At 43.5% G+C, this 21,749-nt stretch overlaps 1 protein-coding gene and 1 long non-coding RNA gene across 3 annotated transcripts; one reads left to right on the forward strand and one right to left on the reverse strand.

The window, feature by feature from the left end:
• Nucleotides 1–2,148: 2,148 nt before the first annotated feature.
• On the reverse strand, nucleotides 2,149–12,741 carry CCT8 (chaperonin containing TCP1 subunit 8). Of its 2 annotated transcripts, XM_035315561.1 has the most exons (16): nucleotides 12,634–12,741; nucleotides 11,120–11,210; nucleotides 10,495–10,574; nucleotides 9,410–9,559; nucleotides 8,964–9,144; nucleotides 8,184–8,245; nucleotides 7,407–7,544; nucleotides 6,764–6,942; nucleotides 6,054–6,120; nucleotides 5,886–5,973; nucleotides 5,661–5,776; nucleotides 4,474–4,545; nucleotides 4,124–4,288; nucleotides 3,585–3,704; nucleotides 3,040–3,138; nucleotides 2,149–2,385 (listed from the first exon to the last, which is right to left on the reverse strand). In XM_035315561.1, exons 1-15 carry the CDS (start codon nucleotides 12,691–12,693, stop codon nucleotides 3,046–3,048), a joined length of 1,662 nt encoding a protein of 553 aa, XP_035171452.1. In that variant the 5' UTR covers nucleotides 12,694–12,741; the 3' UTR covers nucleotides 2,149–2,385; nucleotides 3,040–3,045. The 2 variants fall into 2 exon arrangements, with proteins under 2 accessions (XP_035171452.1, XP_035171453.1); XM_035315562.1 differs by lacking the exon at nucleotides 3,040–3,138.
• Nucleotides 12,742–18,518: 5,777 nt separating this feature from the next.
• On the forward strand, nucleotides 18,519–21,387 carry LOC118160689. Its single transcript, XR_004747633.1, has 3 exons — nucleotides 18,519–18,836; nucleotides 20,923–20,925; nucleotides 21,377–21,387. It is a non-coding gene; the product is annotated as an uncharacterized LOC118160689 (long non-coding RNA).
• The last annotated feature ends 362 nt before the right edge of the window (nucleotides 21,388–21,749 follow it).

The following is a 21,749-nucleotide window of genomic DNA, read 5'->3' on the forward strand; positions in this document are numbered from 1 at the left end:
GTTTTTCAACCATGCCAGCTACAGGCTATAAAGCAAGCACTAGTGTAGATGTTGTACAGCAGCCTTATTTAGGCATACGATAGTTTGAGACTTGATTTAGCCTTCCACTCCCTCTTGGCTGTGAAATAGAGCAGTACTGGCAAGTAATAAAAGGATTAATTATTTAAGTGGCTTGAATTTCAAGCACAGTTCTTTAAAGTGACTGAGATACATGAGCCGTTTACGTTCCACAAGGTATCTTAACACAGGGCTTCTGCTTTTCCCCTTAAGTGCATGCGAGAGTTCTAGTGCTCTGCAAATGATGTGCTTGACAGTTCTCAACAGCTAACACTCTCCGCTCTTATTTTTAAGGCTATTATGAGATGCATTTCACCACTGTCAGACTGACAAAAAGTTTGAGAGTATGAAGCCTCTTAAATTGTGAGGATGCAACAGATGCATGATGTAACACTGAACTTCATAGACTACAGACTCAGACTGGCTGCTGTTCTTAATTACTTCAAAACTCATTTGAATTCTTGCATTCACCTAGTGGTAAGGAGTGAGGTACAATGTTTATAGCTGATGCTTTCAGAAGTTACCTGTTCCCTGCAACAGGCTTGTGGTCTCTCACCTCCTGTACCCAGCTCAGGTAGCAGGGGCCACTGTGAGAGGTGATGCCAGGGCTGCCCCAGCACAGCCAGGCCCCGCAGCCAAGATGGCAGTACCTCACCTCAGGGGGAGCCTGGGGAAGGGAGGGCAAACACCGCATGGCAGGGGGTGGTGAGGGGAGCAGCCCCGTGGACACCCTGGGAGAGGAGGTGCCCAGGCCCTGGAGCAGATGGATGTGCCCTGAAGGATCTGCCCTCAGTGGAGAGGAAACTATGCTGGAACAATTTTTCATCAAGGTCCATAACCTCTGGAGCAGCTCCTGAACAACTGTTACCCATGGGAGGGACCCTAGAGCAGGGGAAAAGGGTAGGGAGGGGGGATTAACAGAAGAATAAATGCTAGGGATTGACCCAAGGAAGAGATACCATCCAAAGGGACCTGGACAGGCTGGAGAAGTGGGCCCATGTGAACCTAATGAGGTTCAACAAGTCCAAGTACAAGGTGCTGCACCTAGATCAGGGCAATACCTGACATGAGCACACAGTGGGAGAAGAACTCATTGAGAGCAGCCCTGCAGAGAAGGACTTTGGGGTTTTGGTGGATGAAAAGCTCAACATGAGCCAGCAGTGTGCTCTTGCAGCCCAGAGGGTCGACTGCAATCTGAGCTGCATCAACAGAGGAAAGGCCAGCAGGTTGAGGGAGGTGATTATACCCCTCTGCTCTGCCTTCGTGAGGCCCCATCTAGAGTACTGCCTCCAGGTCTGGGGCCCCCAGCACAAGAAGGATGTGGGGCTGTTAGAGGGGGTCCAGAGGGCTACAAAGGTAGTCAGAGGGCTGGAGCACCTCTCCTGTGAAGAAAAGCTAAGAGAGGTGGGGCTGTTCAGCCTCGTTGCAACCTTTCAGTACTTAAAGGGGCCTTACAAAAAAGACAGAGAAAGACGCTTTACTGGGGTATATAATGATAGGTCAAGGGGGAATGGTCTTCAACTAAAAAAGTATTTAGATTAGATAGGAGGCAATTCTTTACCATGAGGGTGGTGAGGCACTGGACCAGGTTACCCAGAGAAGCTGTGGATGCCCCATCCCTGAGGTGCTCAAGGCCAGGCTGGATAGGGCCCTGAGCACCCTGATCCAGTGGGTGGCATCCCTGCCTGTGGCAGGGGGTTGGAACAAGATGAGGTTTAACACTTCCACCCCAACCCATTCTATGACCTTAGCCTCCCACACCTCCTCCTCTCTGCCCAGGGTAGGCAAAAGAGTTGGGAATGAAGTTGAACCCAGGAAGAGAGATGGGGTAGGAGAAACATGTTTTAGTTTTTCACCACCCCCCTCATCACATAATTCCCAAGACTGTAACTGTAAGTGATGTCCCCACAAGTTTTTTCATCTCTTCTCCCCATCTTGTGGAAAAAGGGGGAATGAGAGCACAACTGGGTGGGTGGCTAGCAGCCAGCCAAGGTCACCCACCACACCCACACACTTTCATCCCAACACAGCACATCCCTGCACACTCACATACTGGGACTAAACATGTTATACTAAGTCCAAATAAATCAGTTAACATTTTAACAGTAAGTACATTTATTGAAGTGTTCAAAGTTCTTCACCCTAGTGGACACAGTTCATAACTTAAAGGGACCAAAACATCATGGCAGGCCCCAACTAGAATCTTACAAAACTCTCAATCATGTAATTTAAGAAGCACAGTTAACTTGTTCAGTCATTTTGGTCTTCATCCCAGTCTTTCTTTCCTGATGGAGGTTTAGGGCCACCTGCTGGTTTTGCCATAATGATCTTGAAGGTGATAGGGAAGCAGAAAAAGGTAAGGTTAGAATCATTCTTCCCCAACATCTTATTATAGTCATATGATGCCGACTTACAACATTCACTAAATCATGCAGTGTCCCTGCTCTCAACTTAAACCAGTGATTATTATTATACATCTGATTCACAAGTCATTTTTTTTTTCTTGAAAATGGCAGAAACTGAGCCCTGATATACATAGGACTTTACCTCACTTCGCATGCAAATTATGACTTCAGTTAGTCTAAGAAAAAGTGAGTGCTTATATAAGCTAGCCAGTGACTGCTGCACAGGAGGCATACTACAGAAAGCAGAATTACCAGAGCTGTTGTTCTGAACTCCAGCCTAGACATCACATGTTTAAGACACAAGGTCCACTAATCAATCCTACCGCATTAGAGGCTCATTTTCTGCACTTGTTATAGTGACAACTAAGGTAAAACTAAAACTGAACTCGTGAGTACAATGAAACAAACTGCAGTGAAAGTTTGGTTTTAGGAATAAGATTAACTCGCAATCACACAAGTAGCTATCAGCACAAGACCAGCAGTGTTATGTGCCCTCAAGTAAGATGCAGATCTGCCACACGTGATTGGCATGCATGCACTCACACACTGATACTTCGTTGCTATAGAACCAGCTTACTGCATACTACTTTTCAGGCTCATCTTTCCAGTCATCCTTATCCCAATGTCCTTGTTGTTTAGGAGCTTTTGGGCCGCCTGCTGTTTTTGCCATAATAATCTACAGAAATTTTACATGCAAATACACTTTTGCTGGAATTCCACAAGATATTTAAAATTTTTGCCATTAAGATTATAACCTCCGTTTTACTTAAGCGGGATTTTTCATGTTAAAAGTAAAACAAACCAATATACATGAGAAGGTTTTGTTGTGATAAATCTTGTTCCTACAGAAAGTTCCTTTATGGGCTTGGGTATTAATTATCCTTGTCAAATCTTAAAAAATGAACACCATCACACTTGTATGGAAGCAGCAATATCACAACTCGTATTCCAAAATATGAGCTCCTAAAGAAACTAATTCCAGATCTTAGTTCTAAACTAACATTCCAACATCAATTTTTATGCCTTCTATTCCCAGACCACCTACATACTTCACATTAGTGTTCTATACCTTGAGTTAAAGCAGAGGTTTCAGTTTATCACCCAAATTAATTCTATGCTTACCTGATCAACCCGTAGGACAGTTACTGCTGCATTTGTAGCCAGCTTGATACCCCAGGATTTTCCAAGGTATGTGTCTAATATACCAGCTTCCAACATATCCTTCACAGCAGCAGCTTCAGCCTATCAGGAGGAATTTATTTACTTATTTTTAAGTTTTCTCAGGCCTCTACCTAACAAGTTATTAGGTTTTTATAGATGAAGGTTACAAAGTATCACTTTTCTGATCTTGTATTCTCTCTACCTGATTTTCATTTCTAATCCATTAGTAGGAAGTAAAAATAAGTAATCAATGAAGACTTGTTCTGTAACTTGTTCAGTACCTCTCCACCTCCTACATGAGGCTGCTATACTATACTCACTTTAACTGCCTGCTGATGAAAAAACACTTTAGTATTAGAATTAATAGAAGCTTTCTTCTAGCTCTGTACAACACAGAGCTTCAATGATTTCAATTCATCTATGAATACTTATTGCAATAGAAGTACTTTTAAACATTACCTGCTGCTCAGCAGTACTGGGTTATGTGAGGAACCACTTACCTCAATATCAAATCCAACATTTTTGTTGCCTTCCTGATGCACAGCGTAAAGTTTGGAAATGACTTCATTAGCCTTTATGCCAGAGTTTTCTGCCAGTGCCCGAGGAATGGCTTCAAATGCTTCAGCAAACTTCTTGATGGCATACTGGTCAAGCCCAGGGCAAGTCTAAAATGAAGTTGAAAACCACATAAGCATTTGAAAGAAACTAAGATAGGAAGGTACTTTTTTCACATTTTACAATTGATTTATATGCACTAATATACATATTTGTATAAAAATACATGTTCATATATATAAATTAAAATATATGTAATTACATTTATACATAAAGTAAAAAACAATTGCTGTACCTCTCCGTAAGATGTGATCTGCTTGGCTAATTCAATCTCTGTTGCACCGCCTCCAGGAACGAGACGTTTATCCTGCAAACAAATCACACCAAAATGAAGCTTTGCTTAAAATATCATGTTCATTTTTTACTTTTTAGAACACTTTCAGTTAACAGAATTTACTTATTCCTTCCAAATGTCTCTGAAAAAAGTTAGCCTCTTTTGTAAAAAGAAAAAAAAAAAATCAAAAAAACAATGCAGGTATTATCTATTTGCAAGTCACTTTTATTACTCATAAGCCGAGAGTTGAATTATTTTATTTTTGAATCTTTTCTATTAACTGTTAAGTAGTTTGGAGACAGCATGAATGAAACTAATCTACCGTAAACAAGGTTTAATATATCAGCAAGTATCACAAGGGTACTTTTTTTGCTTTAAAAAAAAAAAAAACAGAATTTTTAATATCCTTTGGCAAATCAGCATTCACTTCAGAACACCCAGTCTTTTAAACAATCATCTTAATGCCTAACTTCAGGCAACTTCAGGAGACAAACATAAATGAACAATTTACATGTGTTTCTGTTCTCTGTATCAATGCGCATGTGTTGATATATAGGGTGGCAAGTTTTCTTTTTCACATGCCACCTTCCAAGTACTCAAACGTTTTGTTTGTTTGTTTTGTTTTTTGAGAAAGGAAAACACACAAAAGCTGATCACAAAAGAAAATGAAAATTAAGTTTTTCTACTTATAAAATATATCTGTGGTATGTGGAGAAAGCGTCTTGTCTCCAATGAACCAGAAATATTGTTTGCAACCAGTCGCTTCCTCTTGATTCAAGAGACGAACAAGCCATTTAGCTTTTCTTCAATGTCTGGTTTTCAAGGAACATTGACACAAAAGGCTTACAAAGAGGTCAAAGAGCTGACTGCTATTAGAAATCAGTACAACTAATCTATCTTCACAGACTTGCCTCATTCCTGAAAAACTGAATTCAGTGCATATTGAGAACTGTACGTATACTGTGCTCACATGGACATCTGCAGCCATCTTCCCTACACAACTTCTCCTGCGTATCAGGAACTCTCCAAAACTGACGATGTAAGCACCTGTTACAGCCCTACAGCACATGAGCCCAAAGCAAGCAGGGATCTTGCCTCTAACTGGTCCGTATCTCAGTTTTGGTAACTGAAACCTTCTGGTTACTTACCCTTGTAAGTACTTTGAAAGTATTTACACCATCATCCACTGCTCTCTCTATATCATCCATCAGATTGTCTGTTGATCCACGAATGAGTATAGTAGAAATAGCACCATCCTCCTTTTCTGTTAAGGAGACAGATGCTCATTACTGAACTAAGTTTTCGGATGTAAAAATGTGTTTCATACTTGCAGAACAGTGGCATTGGGATTTCTACAGAACATACATACATACCATGCTTAAATACAACAACTTGAGTATCTCCAACCTCTGATAAATATACACTGTCACAGTGACCCATTTCTTCTAGAGTTGGGGGGGTCTGAAAAGAAAAAGAAAGGTCAAGAGATGAACCTGCTCAACAGTTCTCTCCCATCTGCTCCTTATTTGAGAACTCCGTACCAGTCTGGGTAGGGCTGTTGCACCAACAGTTTTGCAGAGTCTTCTCAGATCCCACTTTGAGTTCAACCTTTAAAAAACAGAAACAGTTTTTCTATTCATGAGTTTCCAGAACTAATGTTAATACACATAAATAAGCATTTTCTCCTTAACTTAGCAAGCATTTTGTAACTAAACACATCCATCAAAATTTACTGCATCAAATTAAAAAGACTCTATACAATTATTTCTGTAATAATTTTAAAACAAGCAGTCCAAATACATGGAAATTACCAAAGCTATTCAAATATGCCTTAATTATACATAAAAAGATTTAAGGCCCACAGATGTGACTGAAATTTATTAAGAATTAGTTATTCCATCCATCCGTCAATGCAATGGTGATGCACAGAGAAAACAGGCACTTCACCACTGCTAAGGTATTGCATGACAACTGTGACCAGGGAGAACCCTTATGGTATAATGAGTCTTTGTGGCCGCATAATCAACAGACTTTGACACAGCTCATTTCAGTTAAGCTGTAAAGACCCTTATGCCAAAGTAACACTATCATATACACAAATTACTCCCCAGTTAGTTCCCATGTAGAGGTAAACTACTATCAAGAAACATAAGCTATGAAACCACCACTTCACAGCTTGGGTTTTGATCTACTAGAAAGCCAGTTTCATAAACCTGGTAGAACAAACGTTTTATGCTCTTCCAGTACTTACCTGACTAACATAAGATTGTATTTGTTGGCATAATGAAGTGCCATGTCTGCCACTTTGCCACCCGTTACTACTACATTTGCACCACTGTCAGCAATAGCTTTGACTTGCAAATCCATCAGATTTTCTTCTCCCTTACTGAAGTTCATCAGCTCTTCAGCATTCTTTATAAGTACAGTGCCCTAGTTAAACACAGAAAATTATCAGTCTGGTGTTAGCTACATGCCTAGAAGTTTTTGACAAACCATTTTATCTCACAACCTATCTGTAAACCTCAAGTCATCCTACTTGATCATACTATCACCCTTCTCAGACAACGTTGGTAAAACAAGTTAAAAACAAAAGAAAAAAAAAAAAACAGGCAATTCTAGCATTTCTAGAGAATCATAATATACAGACATTGTAGCACATAGCTGGTCTTAAAAAAAAAGTAAAAATAAAAGTCACACCCACACCTCCAAAAACCCCATAAAGCAAAAGCTTCAGAAGTTTTCTATGAACTTTTTTAAACTAATGAACTCAATCTTATCAAATATATCTTAATCACCAAGTGTCAAAAATATTTATAGTTAAAGCTAAAAATAAGAGATTAAGAACCACATATAAGCACATATAGATACGTAACTTATTTTAAGCTCCTACATACCTTAGTTTCAGTTATCATACCATCAAAAGGGCAGGAATACACAGCTATTTTTGCATCTTTGACAGAAGTAACATCTCCTTCAGTTTCTTTTTTAAAAACCATGCCATGCAGCACTGATGAAGCAGAGATACCAGCACCCTGGCAGAAAAAAGATGGAATGGGTGAAAGTCATATTATGATCATTTACTGCCAGAAACCTGCAGTACCGTTTATAAGAAGCAATCCCTACATCCATCTGAGCCTGGCAACCTTCATTGTCACACCAAGAGAAGTTTTAAGCTGATTTAGCAACATCAGCGTCCTACAGGTTCCCATCTTAAGATCAGTTGGTGGTCAAATTTAAGTCATGTAACGTTCATTTTCTTTGCTCAAGTTTTTGTATATTTATTATTAGGGGAAAATAATGAGATTATTTATTCCAATCCTGCACACCAGACAGAGGTCTAACATCCCTAAGATTTGACCACTACATTTCTGAAAGCCTGCAACTTAGCTTAATCATGTGAATGCTTCTACAACAAAGAATCAGCATCTCTGTATGTAATTAACTTATCTTATTTAGTGCAAACTTTCAATATTAGCGATTTCTCTTTCTGAAAGCAGCTACTGGGAACTAAACAAGGCATGTGAAGACCGATTTCCAAAACTTATCATGAATGCTGCAATACAACTGGGATTAGAATAGAAAAGGCACTTTCAGAAGTTTAAACATCTAAAAATTAACCTCCTTTCATTAAACTTTTTAGGTAACAGTAAAGCTAGCTATTCCCAACTTACCACAATCTTGCACACTCTGATATTGTCAACGTTGAAATGACCAGAATCAGGAAGAATAGAGACTGTTTGGGAGGAAAATAAGAGAATGTATTTGTGTTGCTTAATGAAGTAAGAACTATGACACCATAAATACTGCCCAGAGTTTTTCTTAAGTACTAGAATTTTAGGGTTTGAACTGCCCACTTAGTTTTTTTAAGGTAATAATAACCTGCTAATAACTTGCACCAAGGAAATTTTTTTCTCTATAATTTACCGTTTAAAATTGCTTCTAAGATGTAATAATCAGAAAACATTAATATAATGTCAGGCCTGAATAAAGTTCAAACATCCATTTACACATTCATATTTCAACAGTGAAGCTTGACCCATGGTATTTCAGAAAGCACTTAAACCGAATGTTAAAGTGTTTTCTTTACAGGGAGAAACCAACAGCTCAGTACAACCGCAATCTTGCCTTCACTGTTCTGTAGCTGAGAGTAGCAACAACTTTTCTGAAGTGTAATGATCCTCTTAATGAGACAAAAAATGACGGTTTTCTGCTTGGAAGATAATAGTAACCTATTTCTGTAAACATTTAGTAGAAAGCACAGGACTTTTCTCAGCTACATCAATGAAGAGTTTGACATGAGAAAGAAAGCTGTATTAATTTCAGGCTAATATATTCCATCAATTTAACCTGATAAACTATCCATGCCTTTTTCCTTGTATGAAGATGTTTATCATAAGCAAACTTACTCATTTTTTTTAGATGCATGCACAGAAGTGTTTTTATCCACTTACCACAGGCCTGAGCAATGAGCTTTGACAAAAAGCTTTCGTTGCCATACTGTTTGCTCATTACTGAAGTATGCAACAAAGATGCCACTTCTTCAACATCTCTAAGGTTCTTTGCAGAACAGCACACCAAGTCCGGAAGAATTTCCAGGGCTTTCTTGCAAGCTTTTTCATATCCTTCAATCACCTGTGCAGCAAACAGACACTTACTATGTTTACTTCGGTATGCATTCAAACTGCTTCTACTTCCATTGAAAAGGGACATAAAACAAACAAAAAAGTCTACAAGGGATGCAAGCAATCACAAGCAAAGCATATATTGCTCTTCTTTGTACACCTCTGACTAAAAAATAATTTGGAAGGAAGCAGCCTATTCACAGTACTGTGACCCATGAATACTGACCAATAGCAATCTGAACTCAAGCTCCATAAACTGCAGTAACAGAATTTACCTCTGAGACTGATAATCCCATCCTCAGAAGGTCTTCTGCTAACTCCAGAAGGACCCCAGCAAAAACAAGGACAAAGTTGGTTCCATCTCCAACTTCTTGCTCTTGCATATGGGAGGCCATCACAAGCATTTTTGCGGCCGGATGCTGGACCTGTAAAAAAAAAAGTTGCACATCTTAGTCACTGACATCCCACCTAGACTGCAGCCCCAGGTTTTCCTGTGCATCCAGTGTAAGCGCTCTTACCATGTTTTATCTGAAGATACACTGTATGCACAAAGTATGAAAAAGAAAGCAGTACAATTAATTAGGTAATTTCCTTAATAAGCAAGAGTACAAATATATATGGAAAGAAAAAATCACAAAGAACTGAACAGCTCCCCTACAACATAAATCAGACATCTTTCTTTCTGGTTCTGTGCTACTTTCAAAGAACACAAAGGTTTCACTCTCATGTTCTGCAACATGAGAGAAGCCTGAAATCACACACACAAATTCAGCAGGCAGGTTTAACATACAAAATAAATCTCTAATTTACAGTTTAACTCTACAGTTTTAACTGCTTAGAAAGCACAACGCTTTCCCTTTTTCTCAGTGTAATAAAAATGCTATATACTTCAATATAACCGCAGCAGCTGCAACCTTATCCCAGAAAGACACATGCATGACCACATGAAGCAACCTGTCTTCAGATTTTTCTTTTCAAATCAGAACTTTGACATCCATAGTTGTTCCAGTCAAGCTGCAAACTAATGCAACACATTGAGTAAGGAATTACTACTGCTTTGAAGACATGACCATACAGTTGGCCAGATTTCTTACTTGCATTGTATTCTAGAATACAATTTCTAACTTGAAGTGTAGAACTCAGTAGATTATTACTTGTAACGTTTTTTTCTTTCTATTAAATCTGTATCTCTATCACTATACAAGCCAGTCTCTCCACAATTTTTCTTTTACTTTATTCAGAAGAGGATGCCATTACATCCCCAGCTGCATAAATACAATTAACATATTCTAAACAAATGGGATACCAACATGGCAACCAACATCAGGAGATTAACACAACACCTATTTCATTTACTCACCTCCAACTCCCTCAAGATAGTAGCAGCATCATTTGTAACAAAAAGCTTCTCCAGATGGTTGATAACCATTTTGTTCATTCCTGAGGGGGGAATAAAACTGTCTATTAGACAAGGGTTGCTTAGCACAGAAACACTGTTTCCATAACTTTTGGGTTTATCTCACACATCAAAATATTACCCCCTGCTTACAGCTTAAGAATCTAAAATATTTTTGTGAAATGACACTTAGAAATGTGTTATATTAAGGAAAACACATTCACTTCTGAATAAGCAGTTTTCTCTCCATAAATATTGATACATCATTTAATTAATCAATCCTGGAGAACACAATTTGTCTCGGTGTATCTGTCAGGACATAGTATTGTTACACTTATTATGACTATCTACCAAGTTACTGTCTTTCCTTTAATTTTTGTTGGTCTTTCACTTAGCAGTAAGAGAGCAAAGAGGACACAGTAACTGTCCCCAGGCAGCAACACAGCTGCAATGACTGTATCTGGGCACCTGTAGTAAGTCCAATGTGTCTCCTCAAGTAAGGAATGGATGATTCTTGATCAAGGCAGGATTCACCTGCAAACATACCATTTTGATCAACATCACTATAACAATTTCAGGATTTACTTACCATTTGGTCCATAAGCTGTACGGGTGGTCTGAGCAAGTTCTTTGCATGCTTGGATGTTCCTATAGACAGCTTCTTCTAGTCCTGAATAATGCTAAAAAAAAAAGTTTTAAATATTCTGGTCAGAATTACACTTTCTAACAAAAAATAAGATGAACTACTACCTTCTCAGCAAAGAAGCAGTAATCTAGCAGGTGCAAGAAAGTTTATCTGAATCTTAGTATTTCACCAAAAAAAAGTTTAAAAGCAAACTAAACTAACCAAAGATGAGACAAGAACCAGCATGTCCTCCTACTCCACTAGTCAGCTAAGCAAGCACAAGTTTCTGAACAAAACATTTTAAAAGTGACTCAGCTTATAACAGTTTGCATCTCTTAACTCTGCTACAAATGTTAGCGGCATAGGAAAAGTACATAGAAAATGATCAATGCTAGCTTGGTGATGGAGGGGGAGGATGAGGGTTTTGTATGTGCTTCTTTACTCACAAGTCTGTATTCCACCAAATCCGTTAACTTGGTTCTACATTCAGACATGTGGTTTGAAGCACAATGATTCAGAAAAGACTTGTGTTTGAGAAGCTGATCAGCCAGCTGACCTTTGTAAGGACAGAACCCTTAAAAGAGGCTTACTTAAAAAACAGGTACACCATATTCATGCCCTATGAGAGAAAAGAGAAAGATGCCCTCTAACAATACTTACTCTCTAAATGCAAGATAGGCATCTCAGAATGCCAGCTGCCTCCTTGATTGGTAGGACACAGCCCTGGACGTTCTGGCTCTGGCCTTGACTTTGACTTGATTCTTTTAGAGAATCAGCATTTATGCCAGTCTGCTTCCCTGCTCTCTCCCCATGCTCGAAATAGGCCTTTCCTCTGTTCCAAGGAAGATTTTGAAACGAACAAAAAGAGGTCCGAGGTGCTTAACCTCACTTTCCATTAAGCAGCAGCAACCAGAAGGTTCCTCCCGTTTTCCCTCCACAAAAAATAACCTAATTCCTTTCTGCACACTCTTTTGCAGTGTGTTTTACCCTGCTGTGTATGGTAACACATCACGTAACTTCACAGCACTGACAGAGGTATTTTTCCTACAGACCCAATAACAAAAAATGATCAAAAATTACACATAATAATACTGCAGGATCCAGTTTAAGCTCGCTGAGCACCGCCTACAGAACCTCCCCTGCCAAAACGCCCTCCTAAACCCATTTCCAGACGCTTAGGTTGGAAATGAGGAGACATTTCTCCTCAGAAGGAGCAGTCAGGCATCGGGACGGGTTGCCCGGGGAGGTGGTGGAGTCCCCGGCCCCGGGGGTGTTCCAGGAGGGGCAGGACGCGGCGTTGGGGACATGGTTTAACGGGGTTCAGGGGGACGCCCGGCCCGCCATGCCGCCGCTCCGCCCCGCCCTTCCAGAACCTTCCCGCGCCGCCATGCCGAGACGCCCCCCTCCCCCTCCCGCCCTCTCCGCCCCGGCGCGGCCGTTAACGGCCAGCAGCGGCTCCCGCCCGGCGCCGCCCGTACCTTGGCGCCCTCCTTGAGCATCTGGGCGAAGCCCGGGGCCTTGGGGACGTGCAGCGCCATGGCCACTCCGATCGGGACGGGAACCGCCGCAATGGGCACCACGGGAGCGGGGCCACGCGCGTGCGCGAAGGGAGGCGGGGAGGAGCCGGGCAGGCTCGGCCCTCGTCATGGCGGCGGTGCTGTGAGGGGAGGGATTGGGGTACTTGTAACGGGCTGGTGTGTCATATATGCGTTGCCTTATGTAAATGAAACTTTTACAGTATTTAAAGTCTGTGTTGCCTTCGTTAAGAGGAATAGAGCGCTCTTTGTATTTTTATTAAATTCAGCGGAGAGTGTATCCTGGTTCATTGCACTGTTTCCAGTTCACCTCTTTGCCGAGGTGTGGTGGTTTTACACAGGCGGGCAGCTGAGCTCCACCACAGCCGCTCTCTCACTCCCCCTCAAAGGGAAACGGGAAGAAAATACAGTGAAAAAGGACAGGGAGATCACTCAACAGTTATCGTCATGGGCAAAACAGACTCAGCACAGGGAGATTTGTAAAATGTATTGCCTATTGCTAACAAGCTACAGAAGTGAGAAACAAAGCAAACTAAATACACCCCAACCACCCCAGCAGTAGCACAGGTGAACGGGCAATGGTGGCTGGGGTCAGTCCCTGAGCTCCATCTCCGCCGCTCCCTCACGGTCCCTCCCTGCCCCTGCTCCCCGCGGGGTCCCTCCCACGGATGCCGTCCTTCTGAACTGAGCCTGCGGGGGCTGCCCACAGGCAGCAGCTCTCCAGGAACTGCTCCCACACGGCTCCGTACCACGGGGTCCATCCCCCAGGAGCAAACTGCTCCAGCACGGGTCCCCCACGGGCGGCAGCTCCCCCCAGACCCCTGCTCCTGCGTGGGCTCCTCTCCACGGGCTGCAGCTCCGGCCCGGGGCCTGCTCCTGCGGGGGCTCTCCATGGGCCACAGCCTCCTCCAGGCCACATCCACCTGCTCCACGTGGGCTCCTCCACGGGCTGCAGCGTGGAGATCTGCTCCGTGTGGGACCCAGGGGCTGCAGGGGGACAGCCTGCTCCACCAGGGGCCTCTCCACAGGCCGTGGGGGAACTGCTGCTGCCTGCCTGGAGCACCTCCTGCCCTCCTGCACTGACCTGGGGGCTGCAGAGCTGGTGCTCACTCCTGGCTCTCCCAGCTGCTGTTGTGCGGATTTTTTTGTTCCCCTTTCTTAAATCCGCTCTCACAGAGGCACGAACAACATCACTTACTGGCTCAGCACTGGGCAGCAGCAGGTCCATTTGGAGCTGGCTGAAACCGGCCCTTATCTAATATGGGGCTCTGCTGGATTCTTCTCATCGAAGCCACCCCAGCAGTCCCCCGCTACCAAACCACATAAACCCGCTACACAAGGGTGCTTCATGGCAGTGGATTTTCCTAGGGAATGTTGTCCACACTGTAAAGTGATGCGCAGTACTGGGGTGGTGGCTTCTTCAGAATTTCTCTCACTGTTGAGATCAGCATACACAGAGCACATTTAGTGAGGCACATCCCAGAAACAATTAAGACCCATCATTGCCACTGAGGGCAAAAATTGGTCATACAGATTTGCTGACTCATATTTGGCTTGGTACGCACCTGACTTGCTCAAAAGAAAGGCAAATGTACTGATAGGAAAGGTATGTACAGTCAAGTCCTCATTATCCAGGGTGATCCCAGGTAGTGTGTGTGCTACAGGACGCGCTGAGGAGTACTGTGGAAGCTCACCTTGACATCTCTGCAAGTAGCTGAGGTCCAGATGAGGCAGTGGAGCTGCTTCTGTATGGAGCTGCTTTATGTTTGGTGAGTTTTATTAAGTTTGTGCCACACAAAATCAAATGTGCTTTTTCTAGCTGAGAACTTCAAGGCCTTAGAATTAATAACTGCTCCCTTTAGGCCACACAGTATCTGAGCCTGTAACCCAGCAGAGACAGAGTTGCTCCACCTCTGCAGCGCAGATAGACCATCTGCAGGTTAATGACATCGCTTGATACATGCTGTTTAAGCAACCTCAGAACAAACTTTGTTTAGTTTCACCGTCCTGTAATTCTTAAAACTTGGTCACTCTCAACTTGAAACACATCATGGCACAGAAAAAAAAAAGAGTGTTGATGGAAAGCACAACTACATAAAGCACCCCATGAATCAGCTTCCAAAAATCTGTAGGCAGTTTTGCTAGAAGTACTTAAAGGCAGATGCCACTCGAAGCAGTAGAGGGGATCTATTCAGCCCTGACTGTTGTGGGCACTGCAAAAGAAAATGCTCAGGTTTGGCAAAAGGGTCATCACCCCGTTTATTGCTCTCTTTGCCTTTCCAGTGTATCTACACCACAGTGCAGCTAGGGAATAAGGAGATGAATGTATTCTTGTTCTGCAGCCAAGATACCAGGAATTGTGCTTTATAAAGCAACTTCTGTAAGATATTCTTAGCCCTGGAGTTCAGAGGAGGCACTTGCTACTAAGTCAATGCAGGAGACTTTTCATAGTTATGAGACTGAAGTCAGGGGCATTATTTTCAATAGTTGTGTGCATCTGGTCAGAGACATCCATTTTAGGGCACAGAATAAAGATGGTTCAAGTGGTTAGATGGCTGATCAGTACCAACGGGATGCATTTCATTTCTCTGTGACTAACACCCTGAATGACCTCAGACAAGTCTCTATTGATTCATCAGCACTTAACAGTTTGTCATTTTTAACATACAGTTCACATTCTCCGTGCCATCATCTTAGTCTCGTTTGCTTGAGTTTTTGACTGAAAGACATTTCATCACTGATTTGTAAGACACCTGTTTGAGAGCCACTTGGAAAACTTACCAGGCAAGAAGAAAACTTTGGAAGGAAAAAAGAAATCTTTTAATTATGAGGAACATATATAGAAGAGGGGAGGAATAGCAAGTAGAGGGAGTAGAATAGCAAGTAGAGGGATCCAACTGGATTTGACTCCATTCACCACAACTCTCTGGGCCCAGTCATCCAGCCAGCTCTTAACCCAACAAATCGTACGCCAGTCCAAGCCATGAGCAGCCAGTTTCCTGAGGAGAATGCTGTGGGGAACGGTGTCAAAAGCCTTACTGAAGTCAAGGTAGACCATGTCCACAGCCTTTCCCTCATCCACTAAGCGTGTCACCTTGTCATAGAAGGAGATCAGGTTTGTCAAGCAGGACCTGCCCTTCATAAACCCATGCTGACTGGGCCTGATCACCTGCTTGCCCTGCAACTGCCGCATGATGACGCTCAAGATAATCTGCTCCATGAGCTTCCCTGGCACTGACGTCAAACTAACAGGCCTATAGTTCCCTGGGTCTACCCTCTGGCCCTTCTTGTAGATTGGCGTCATGTTTGCTAGCTGCCAGTCGAGTGGGACCTCCCCTGATAGCCAGGACTGCTGATAAATGATGGAAAGCGTCTTGGCCAGCTCCTCCGCCAGTTCTCTCAGTACCCTCGGGTGGATAACATCTGGCCCCATTGACTTGCATACATCCAAATGCTGTAGCAGGTCGCCAACCATTTCCTCATGGATTGTGGGGGCCACATTCTGCTCCTCATCCCCTTCTACCAGCTCAGGGTACTGGGCGTCCAGAGAACAACTGGTTTTGCTGCTATAGACTGAGGCAAAGAAGGCGTTAAGCACCTCAAAAGCACCTCTTGTATATCCGCAGGTCCAGTTTCTAACAGTTTCTTAAGATAGGCTCACACTCTTATTAGGAGACTGACCTTGGTAAGGGGCCCAAGGCTTCTTGCTTTATTTAATTTGCACAGTGCACCACAGTTAGCAAAGACACTAAGTAGCATCCTAGTTTAATGCCATCAGCGCTCTACCTCTACTTGATAAGGTTCTCCTAAATCCCTCTCTCACCTTCCTGAATTAGCTCAGAAATTAAAGCACAGGTTGTTACTGCCTGGCAATGCAGAGTGTTACCTTGTGAGCATTCCACCTACTATGAAGGTGACACTCCCTTTCTGAGTCTTCTATAATTAAAATGCTGTTATTTAATTAGACTTTCTCAACTTGCGCTCAGAAGTTGATTAGGAAGAGCATCCTCGGTGCATGCAGCATGCCAACATTACCCAGTCTTTTACCCTCTACGGCTAAGTACCCAGAGCTTGACTGATAGAGAAAACCATTACACTGATGTGAAAGCAGTTGCTTCTCCTTCCTTCTGAGAAATGAAATGCAAACTCAATCTGAGATGACACCATAAAAATATATATGTAATAATAATAAAAAGACACAGGAGAACTGTAAAAGGTTTATTATGCAAACAATTATTTTCAAAACAATCAGCCTATGAACTACAAACAACTATGAACAATTACTACGAACACCTACGAACACCTATGAACACCTCTGAACCTGTAACTGGGTGCCGCTCTCCTTGCTGTCTCTAGCGGGACCTGCGCTAGGGTGCCAGCCTGTCGCCTGCAGCTGCCCTGCCTGAGCCGCAGGTGCAAGTTGGGCAGTGTGGGGCTGCTGAGGGCTGCCAGCTGGGTGGGTTCGGCATGGCCGTGGCAGAGGCTGCTGCCAGCCCGGGAGTTGCAAATGGATGGGAGGGAGGTATGGCAGCCCAGGGAAACCGCGGAGCTGGCGCGTTTTGGTGTGTAGGTGCCAAGCCGGGTGCCATGAAAGGCAGAAAGTGGTACCGTGGGGGAGTAGGAGAGGCAGATGGGCTCTGGCTGCTGCGAGGTGGCAGCTGGGAGGAGGCCGGAGGCTGTTGCTTGTCCCTGCCTACTGCCTCTGCAGCGGGGCCTGGCAGGGAGGGAGCATCCACGCATGAGGCTGGATGGGCTCCGCTAGCCTGGGGGGTGGCTTTTGCCTGGCGCTTTGGGAGTGGGGACCCTGTGGGGGCTGCTGTCTGTGTGTCTTCTGCGGGAGCTGCTGACGTCCTCCTTCTCCCGCCCGGCATCTGCTCCCCACCCATGCTGGATGCCTGGGCTGCTGCTGGGGCAGTTTCCATACAGATCCGCCTGCGTTGCAGGGGCAGCCGTGGCTTTCCTCTTCAGGGCAGCATGGTGCTTGCAGTTGACGAGCAGGTGGGGAGAATCTCTCTTGAAGTTGGGGTTGTGGTAGAGGAGTAACTAAAAATGCAAAGGAGGAGAGTTAGTTGCTAACGTTTTCCAAAAATAATAAAAAATAATCGATTGAGAAACCCAGGTACCATGACTTTTCAGATGCTTCTGGGTAGAATTAGCATGTAGGTAACACTACACTGAACACTACACTGCTAATACGCATCCCACAGTTGAAAAAAGAATTCAGATATTGCACAGCAAGATTTCTCGCAAATATATTAAACTGAGTAGACTCATCATAGCCTGATTTATTTATCTTTCCGTTCCATGAATTCAAACTCATTGCGTATAACCCGAATATATTGTATCCACATTTCTACCACTCATCACTGACACCTGAAAAATGCCTCAACACCAGCCTGAGAAAGACATTAAATTTAGAACATTTACTGTCATCCTCATCTCCTCTATTGCCTACACCCATATCTCCCACTAGACTATTGTGAGTGTTGGTTCATGTGTGGAGCAAGTGATGTACCTTCCCATGAGCAGAAAATGCATCTTCTTCTGCCAGGAATTCGGGAAGCAAGGCAGATCTTTGGAAGTCCCGTCGCATTTTGGTGAATCCGTACTGGTTAGGCTGACGAATGAAACTTTTCATGCTCTCAGTCTCAGAAACTTTCTGAGGCCTGGTCCTTCCCAGCACTTCGACTTTAAACATTTCCTTGTTGATCACAATACAGTTTCCACAGTGACCCCACCAAATGGTCTTAAACTCGTTGCTTTCAACTTGCCACGGTTTCTTTGGGAAACTGAGGAAGGAGCAGACAGGTGAAGTTTCCGCTGGAAGCGGCTCCCTCTTAATTTCTTTTGTCTCGTTTTCACTGAAGTTTCTGCCTGAAGCCATTTCAGCGGCCAGCCTAGTCTTCGTCCGGCCAGTCAGCAAGTGAGACCCAGCTGGTCTGTCTGGGCGTTCTGGTGGGAGATGCTTGAACATCACCGTGACACCCGCACGCCATCACAGTGACATCACAGTGGAACAGCCAGAGCAGATGTTGCTGTCCAGCACTTGTCGCTGGTGCTGTACCACGGGTGTTTTGACTCAAAAGAAGCACATAAAGCTGTGTTTAAAGGGGATCACTTCATACCTAGACCTTGCTTCCCCTTCCGTGTGATAGCTCCCTTCTGGCCTCCTAGATGTCCCTCTGCGTTTTCCACCTGGGGAGGGAGATCAGTTCCCCAAAGCAATGTTACCAAAGAATGTAGCAACCTCTTCCTAGTTTGCTGCCATTTCTTGTAACTGCTCTGTGATTTCCATAGCACCACTTCTGCGAGGGAATAGCTGTGTGCCGGGTAATCACTGCTGTATGAAATCTACCAGGGACAAGTGAGGGATTGTTCACCTAGGCTGGGGCAACATTGCCTGTACATACAGAGTGGGGGATGAGCAGCCCTGCAGAAAGGGATCTGGGCACCGTGGTCAGTGGCAAGTTGAATATGTATCAACAGCGTGCCCTGCAGCCAGGAGGGCCTCCCGTGCCCTGGGGAGCATCAGGCACAGCATTACTAGCCAGCTGAGGGAAAGGATTGTCCTGCTCTGCTCTGCACTGATGTGGCTTCACCTCAATCACTGTGTGCAGTTTTGGGTGCCACAAAATAAGAAGTACATAGAGCTATTAGAGAGTGTCCGAATGGAGCTAGGAAAATGGTAAAAGGTCTAGAGGGCAAAACGTGTGAGGAGTGGCTGAGGCCCCTCGGTTTGTTCAGCCCAGAGCAGAGCAGGCTGAGGGGAGGCCTCATGGCGGCCTGCAGCTCCCTCACGAGGGGAGCGGAGGGGCAGGCGCTGAGCTCTGCTCTGGGGACAGCGACAGGAGCCGAGGGAACAGCGTGGAGCTGGTTCAGGGGAGGGTCAGGCTGGGGGTTAGGGAAAGGTTCTGCACCCAGAGGGTGGTCGGGCACTGGGACAGGCTGCCCAGGGCAGTGGTCACAGCACCGAGCCTGCCTGAGTTCAAGAAGCATTTGGACAATGCTCTCAGACACATGATCTAAATTTTGTGTGGTCCTGTGTGGAACCAAGAACTGGACTTGATGATTCTTGTGGGTCGCTTCCAACTCGGGATATTCTGTGAATTTATGATTATGTACAGGAAGTATGGCTTGTGTCATGTTGGAACTACAGCAAAAGGCAAAGTCAGCTCATGCAGACCCACAGTTGCAGCATTGCATGGTGCTTCTTACTATGTCAACTCTTCTTGAATTAAGTAAACAGCCTTGGGGTGAAAACCTCTTTTCTTACTTAGCACTTCAGCAGTCCAGTTTACTTCAGTTTAGGCATTTTCCTAAGTGCTGATTTTGTTTGGAGAAGAAAATTTATTCAGTGTTTGTTTCCACTCATAGTATTTCAGATTCCTAAAGGAAGTCACTGCTGGTCAATGATTTCATACTCCAGGTCCATTATTTTGAAGGACAGTGGCCAAAAAGGCAGTCCCATGTCTGTCTGCTTCTTTCACGCTGCATTCCCCTTCTCCTCCACTCAAATCCTCTCTTGCCAAATTTTTGATCACCCAGGCAGTGAAGCAACTGAGAACTGATCTGCACTAAAACTAACCCCAATCAGGCTTGGTCAGCTTTCAGCTTTCCTGCTCACTTACATGGGTGTGCAAAATCTTGGGCTGGCATGAGGAGATCTGAAGGGAGACAGGACAATCTGAAGGGAGACAGGACAGAGTCTCTCTGTAGCAGTGCTGCTTTACCCTATCTTCAGTTATTTCAGGAACAGCCCTGTTGGTACGATGCCTTCAATGATGCTTATAGTGGTGTTTTTGTTTGTTTGTTTGTTTGTTTTGTTTGTTTGTTTTGTTTTAAGCTAGAATACCACTAAAGCTAGAATATATATGAATATGTATTATTATGAATATGTACATACATATATTAATTTGTATTAAACTGTCACTGAAGCATCTCTTCTGTTATAATCGGGATTTACTTGGGACTCGATGCCTAAGCATGACTTTGACTTGGCCTTGATCTTTTTTTAGCTATTCTTATACACCATTTATATTCTGCACAGATATTGCCATGCTAAAGGACCATCCAAAGGTCAGAGGGTTGGCCATTGGCAGTTGGCTGTCCTTTCATCAGCCAAAATCTATTACTGTACACATGGAAATCCCCAGCTTATCTGTAGGCACATGTTTGTCAAATCCTGGGATGGTAAAATTTAACAAGGTCTTGGGAAGTTCGTACAAAGGACAGACTGTTAAAGGGCTTAATTTCTATTTACTTATTAAGCAGTAGGAACATAAGCAATTGGAAAAATAAGGAATAGAAAAGTATTTGGTGAAACTGTGAGTGTAACTAACATCTGATTGTGTTTGTCAAACAACATTATTGTTTGGCCAATGAAAAAATGTGAGTGCTTTGTTGAGGGAAGCCTGAGGACCATACCTAGTTTGCAGAGAATCGTGCTTATGCCTGACAAACAGAAGTGTGAACCACATAGGGTTAAGCAATCAGGAAGAACATTGTTCTGTATGTAACAACAGCAGTAGTTACATCAGCTTTTCCCAGATTGTGCTTATCTCACCTGTCACATAATGAAAAGGATCACTCTAATAAACTATGAATACTTCTTAGGCCATTAGTGCACAGCTCCTGGGCTAAGCACTGTTAGCATCCAGGGCTTATCTCACTTGTTGGAGCAAGCTAGACATGAAAGCAAAATTTTCTTAGCATTTGTGTATTCTTACCCCAGTATATGAGCTTTCTGCTAATCGCTAAAGACTTCTGCAGAAATAACACCCAAAAGAAGTCATGAAGAGTAAATGAAATCACAGCGGTTTGTAGACTTGTAGAAACAAGTTACTATTACATGTGATCTGCATTTATTTCAGCTCTGCAGACATAAAATAGAAAAAATGTAGAGGTAGGATTCTGAGATCAAGACCACAACTTACATTTGCTGGTGCTTGGACCACTGAGGTCTGTGATCTTTCTTCATTGTGTTATGCCTTGACCAATCTGGAATTTTCTATGGATGGTCTAAAGCAGCTCTAGATCTTTAGAACAAGGAAAGAGTTTTT

Source organism: Oxyura jamaicensis, chromosome 1 (assembly GCF_011077185.1).
Source record: "Oxyura jamaicensis isolate SHBP4307 breed ruddy duck chromosome 1, BPBGC_Ojam_1.0, whole genome shotgun sequence".
NCBI classification, from domain to species: Eukaryota; Metazoa; Chordata; class Aves; order Anseriformes; family Anatidae; genus Oxyura; species Oxyura jamaicensis.

What these genes read in the sequence shown, in the direction of transcription:
- CCT8 (XM_035315561.1), bottom strand. Translation starts at nt 12,693, where the DNA reads ATGGCGCTGCACGTCCCCAAGGCCCCGGGCTTCGCCCAGATGCTCAAG. An exon ending in TGGGATTATCAGTCTCAGAG is followed by an intron (nt 9,145 to 9,409) that starts GTAAATTCTGTT and finishes TTTGCTGCACAG; the next exon opens with GTGATTGAAGGATATGAAAA. An exon ending in CAACAGCCCTACCCAGACTG is followed by an intron (nt 5,974 to 6,053) that starts GTACGGAGTTCT and finishes TTTTCTTTTCAG; the next exon opens with ACCCCCCCAACTCTAGAAGA.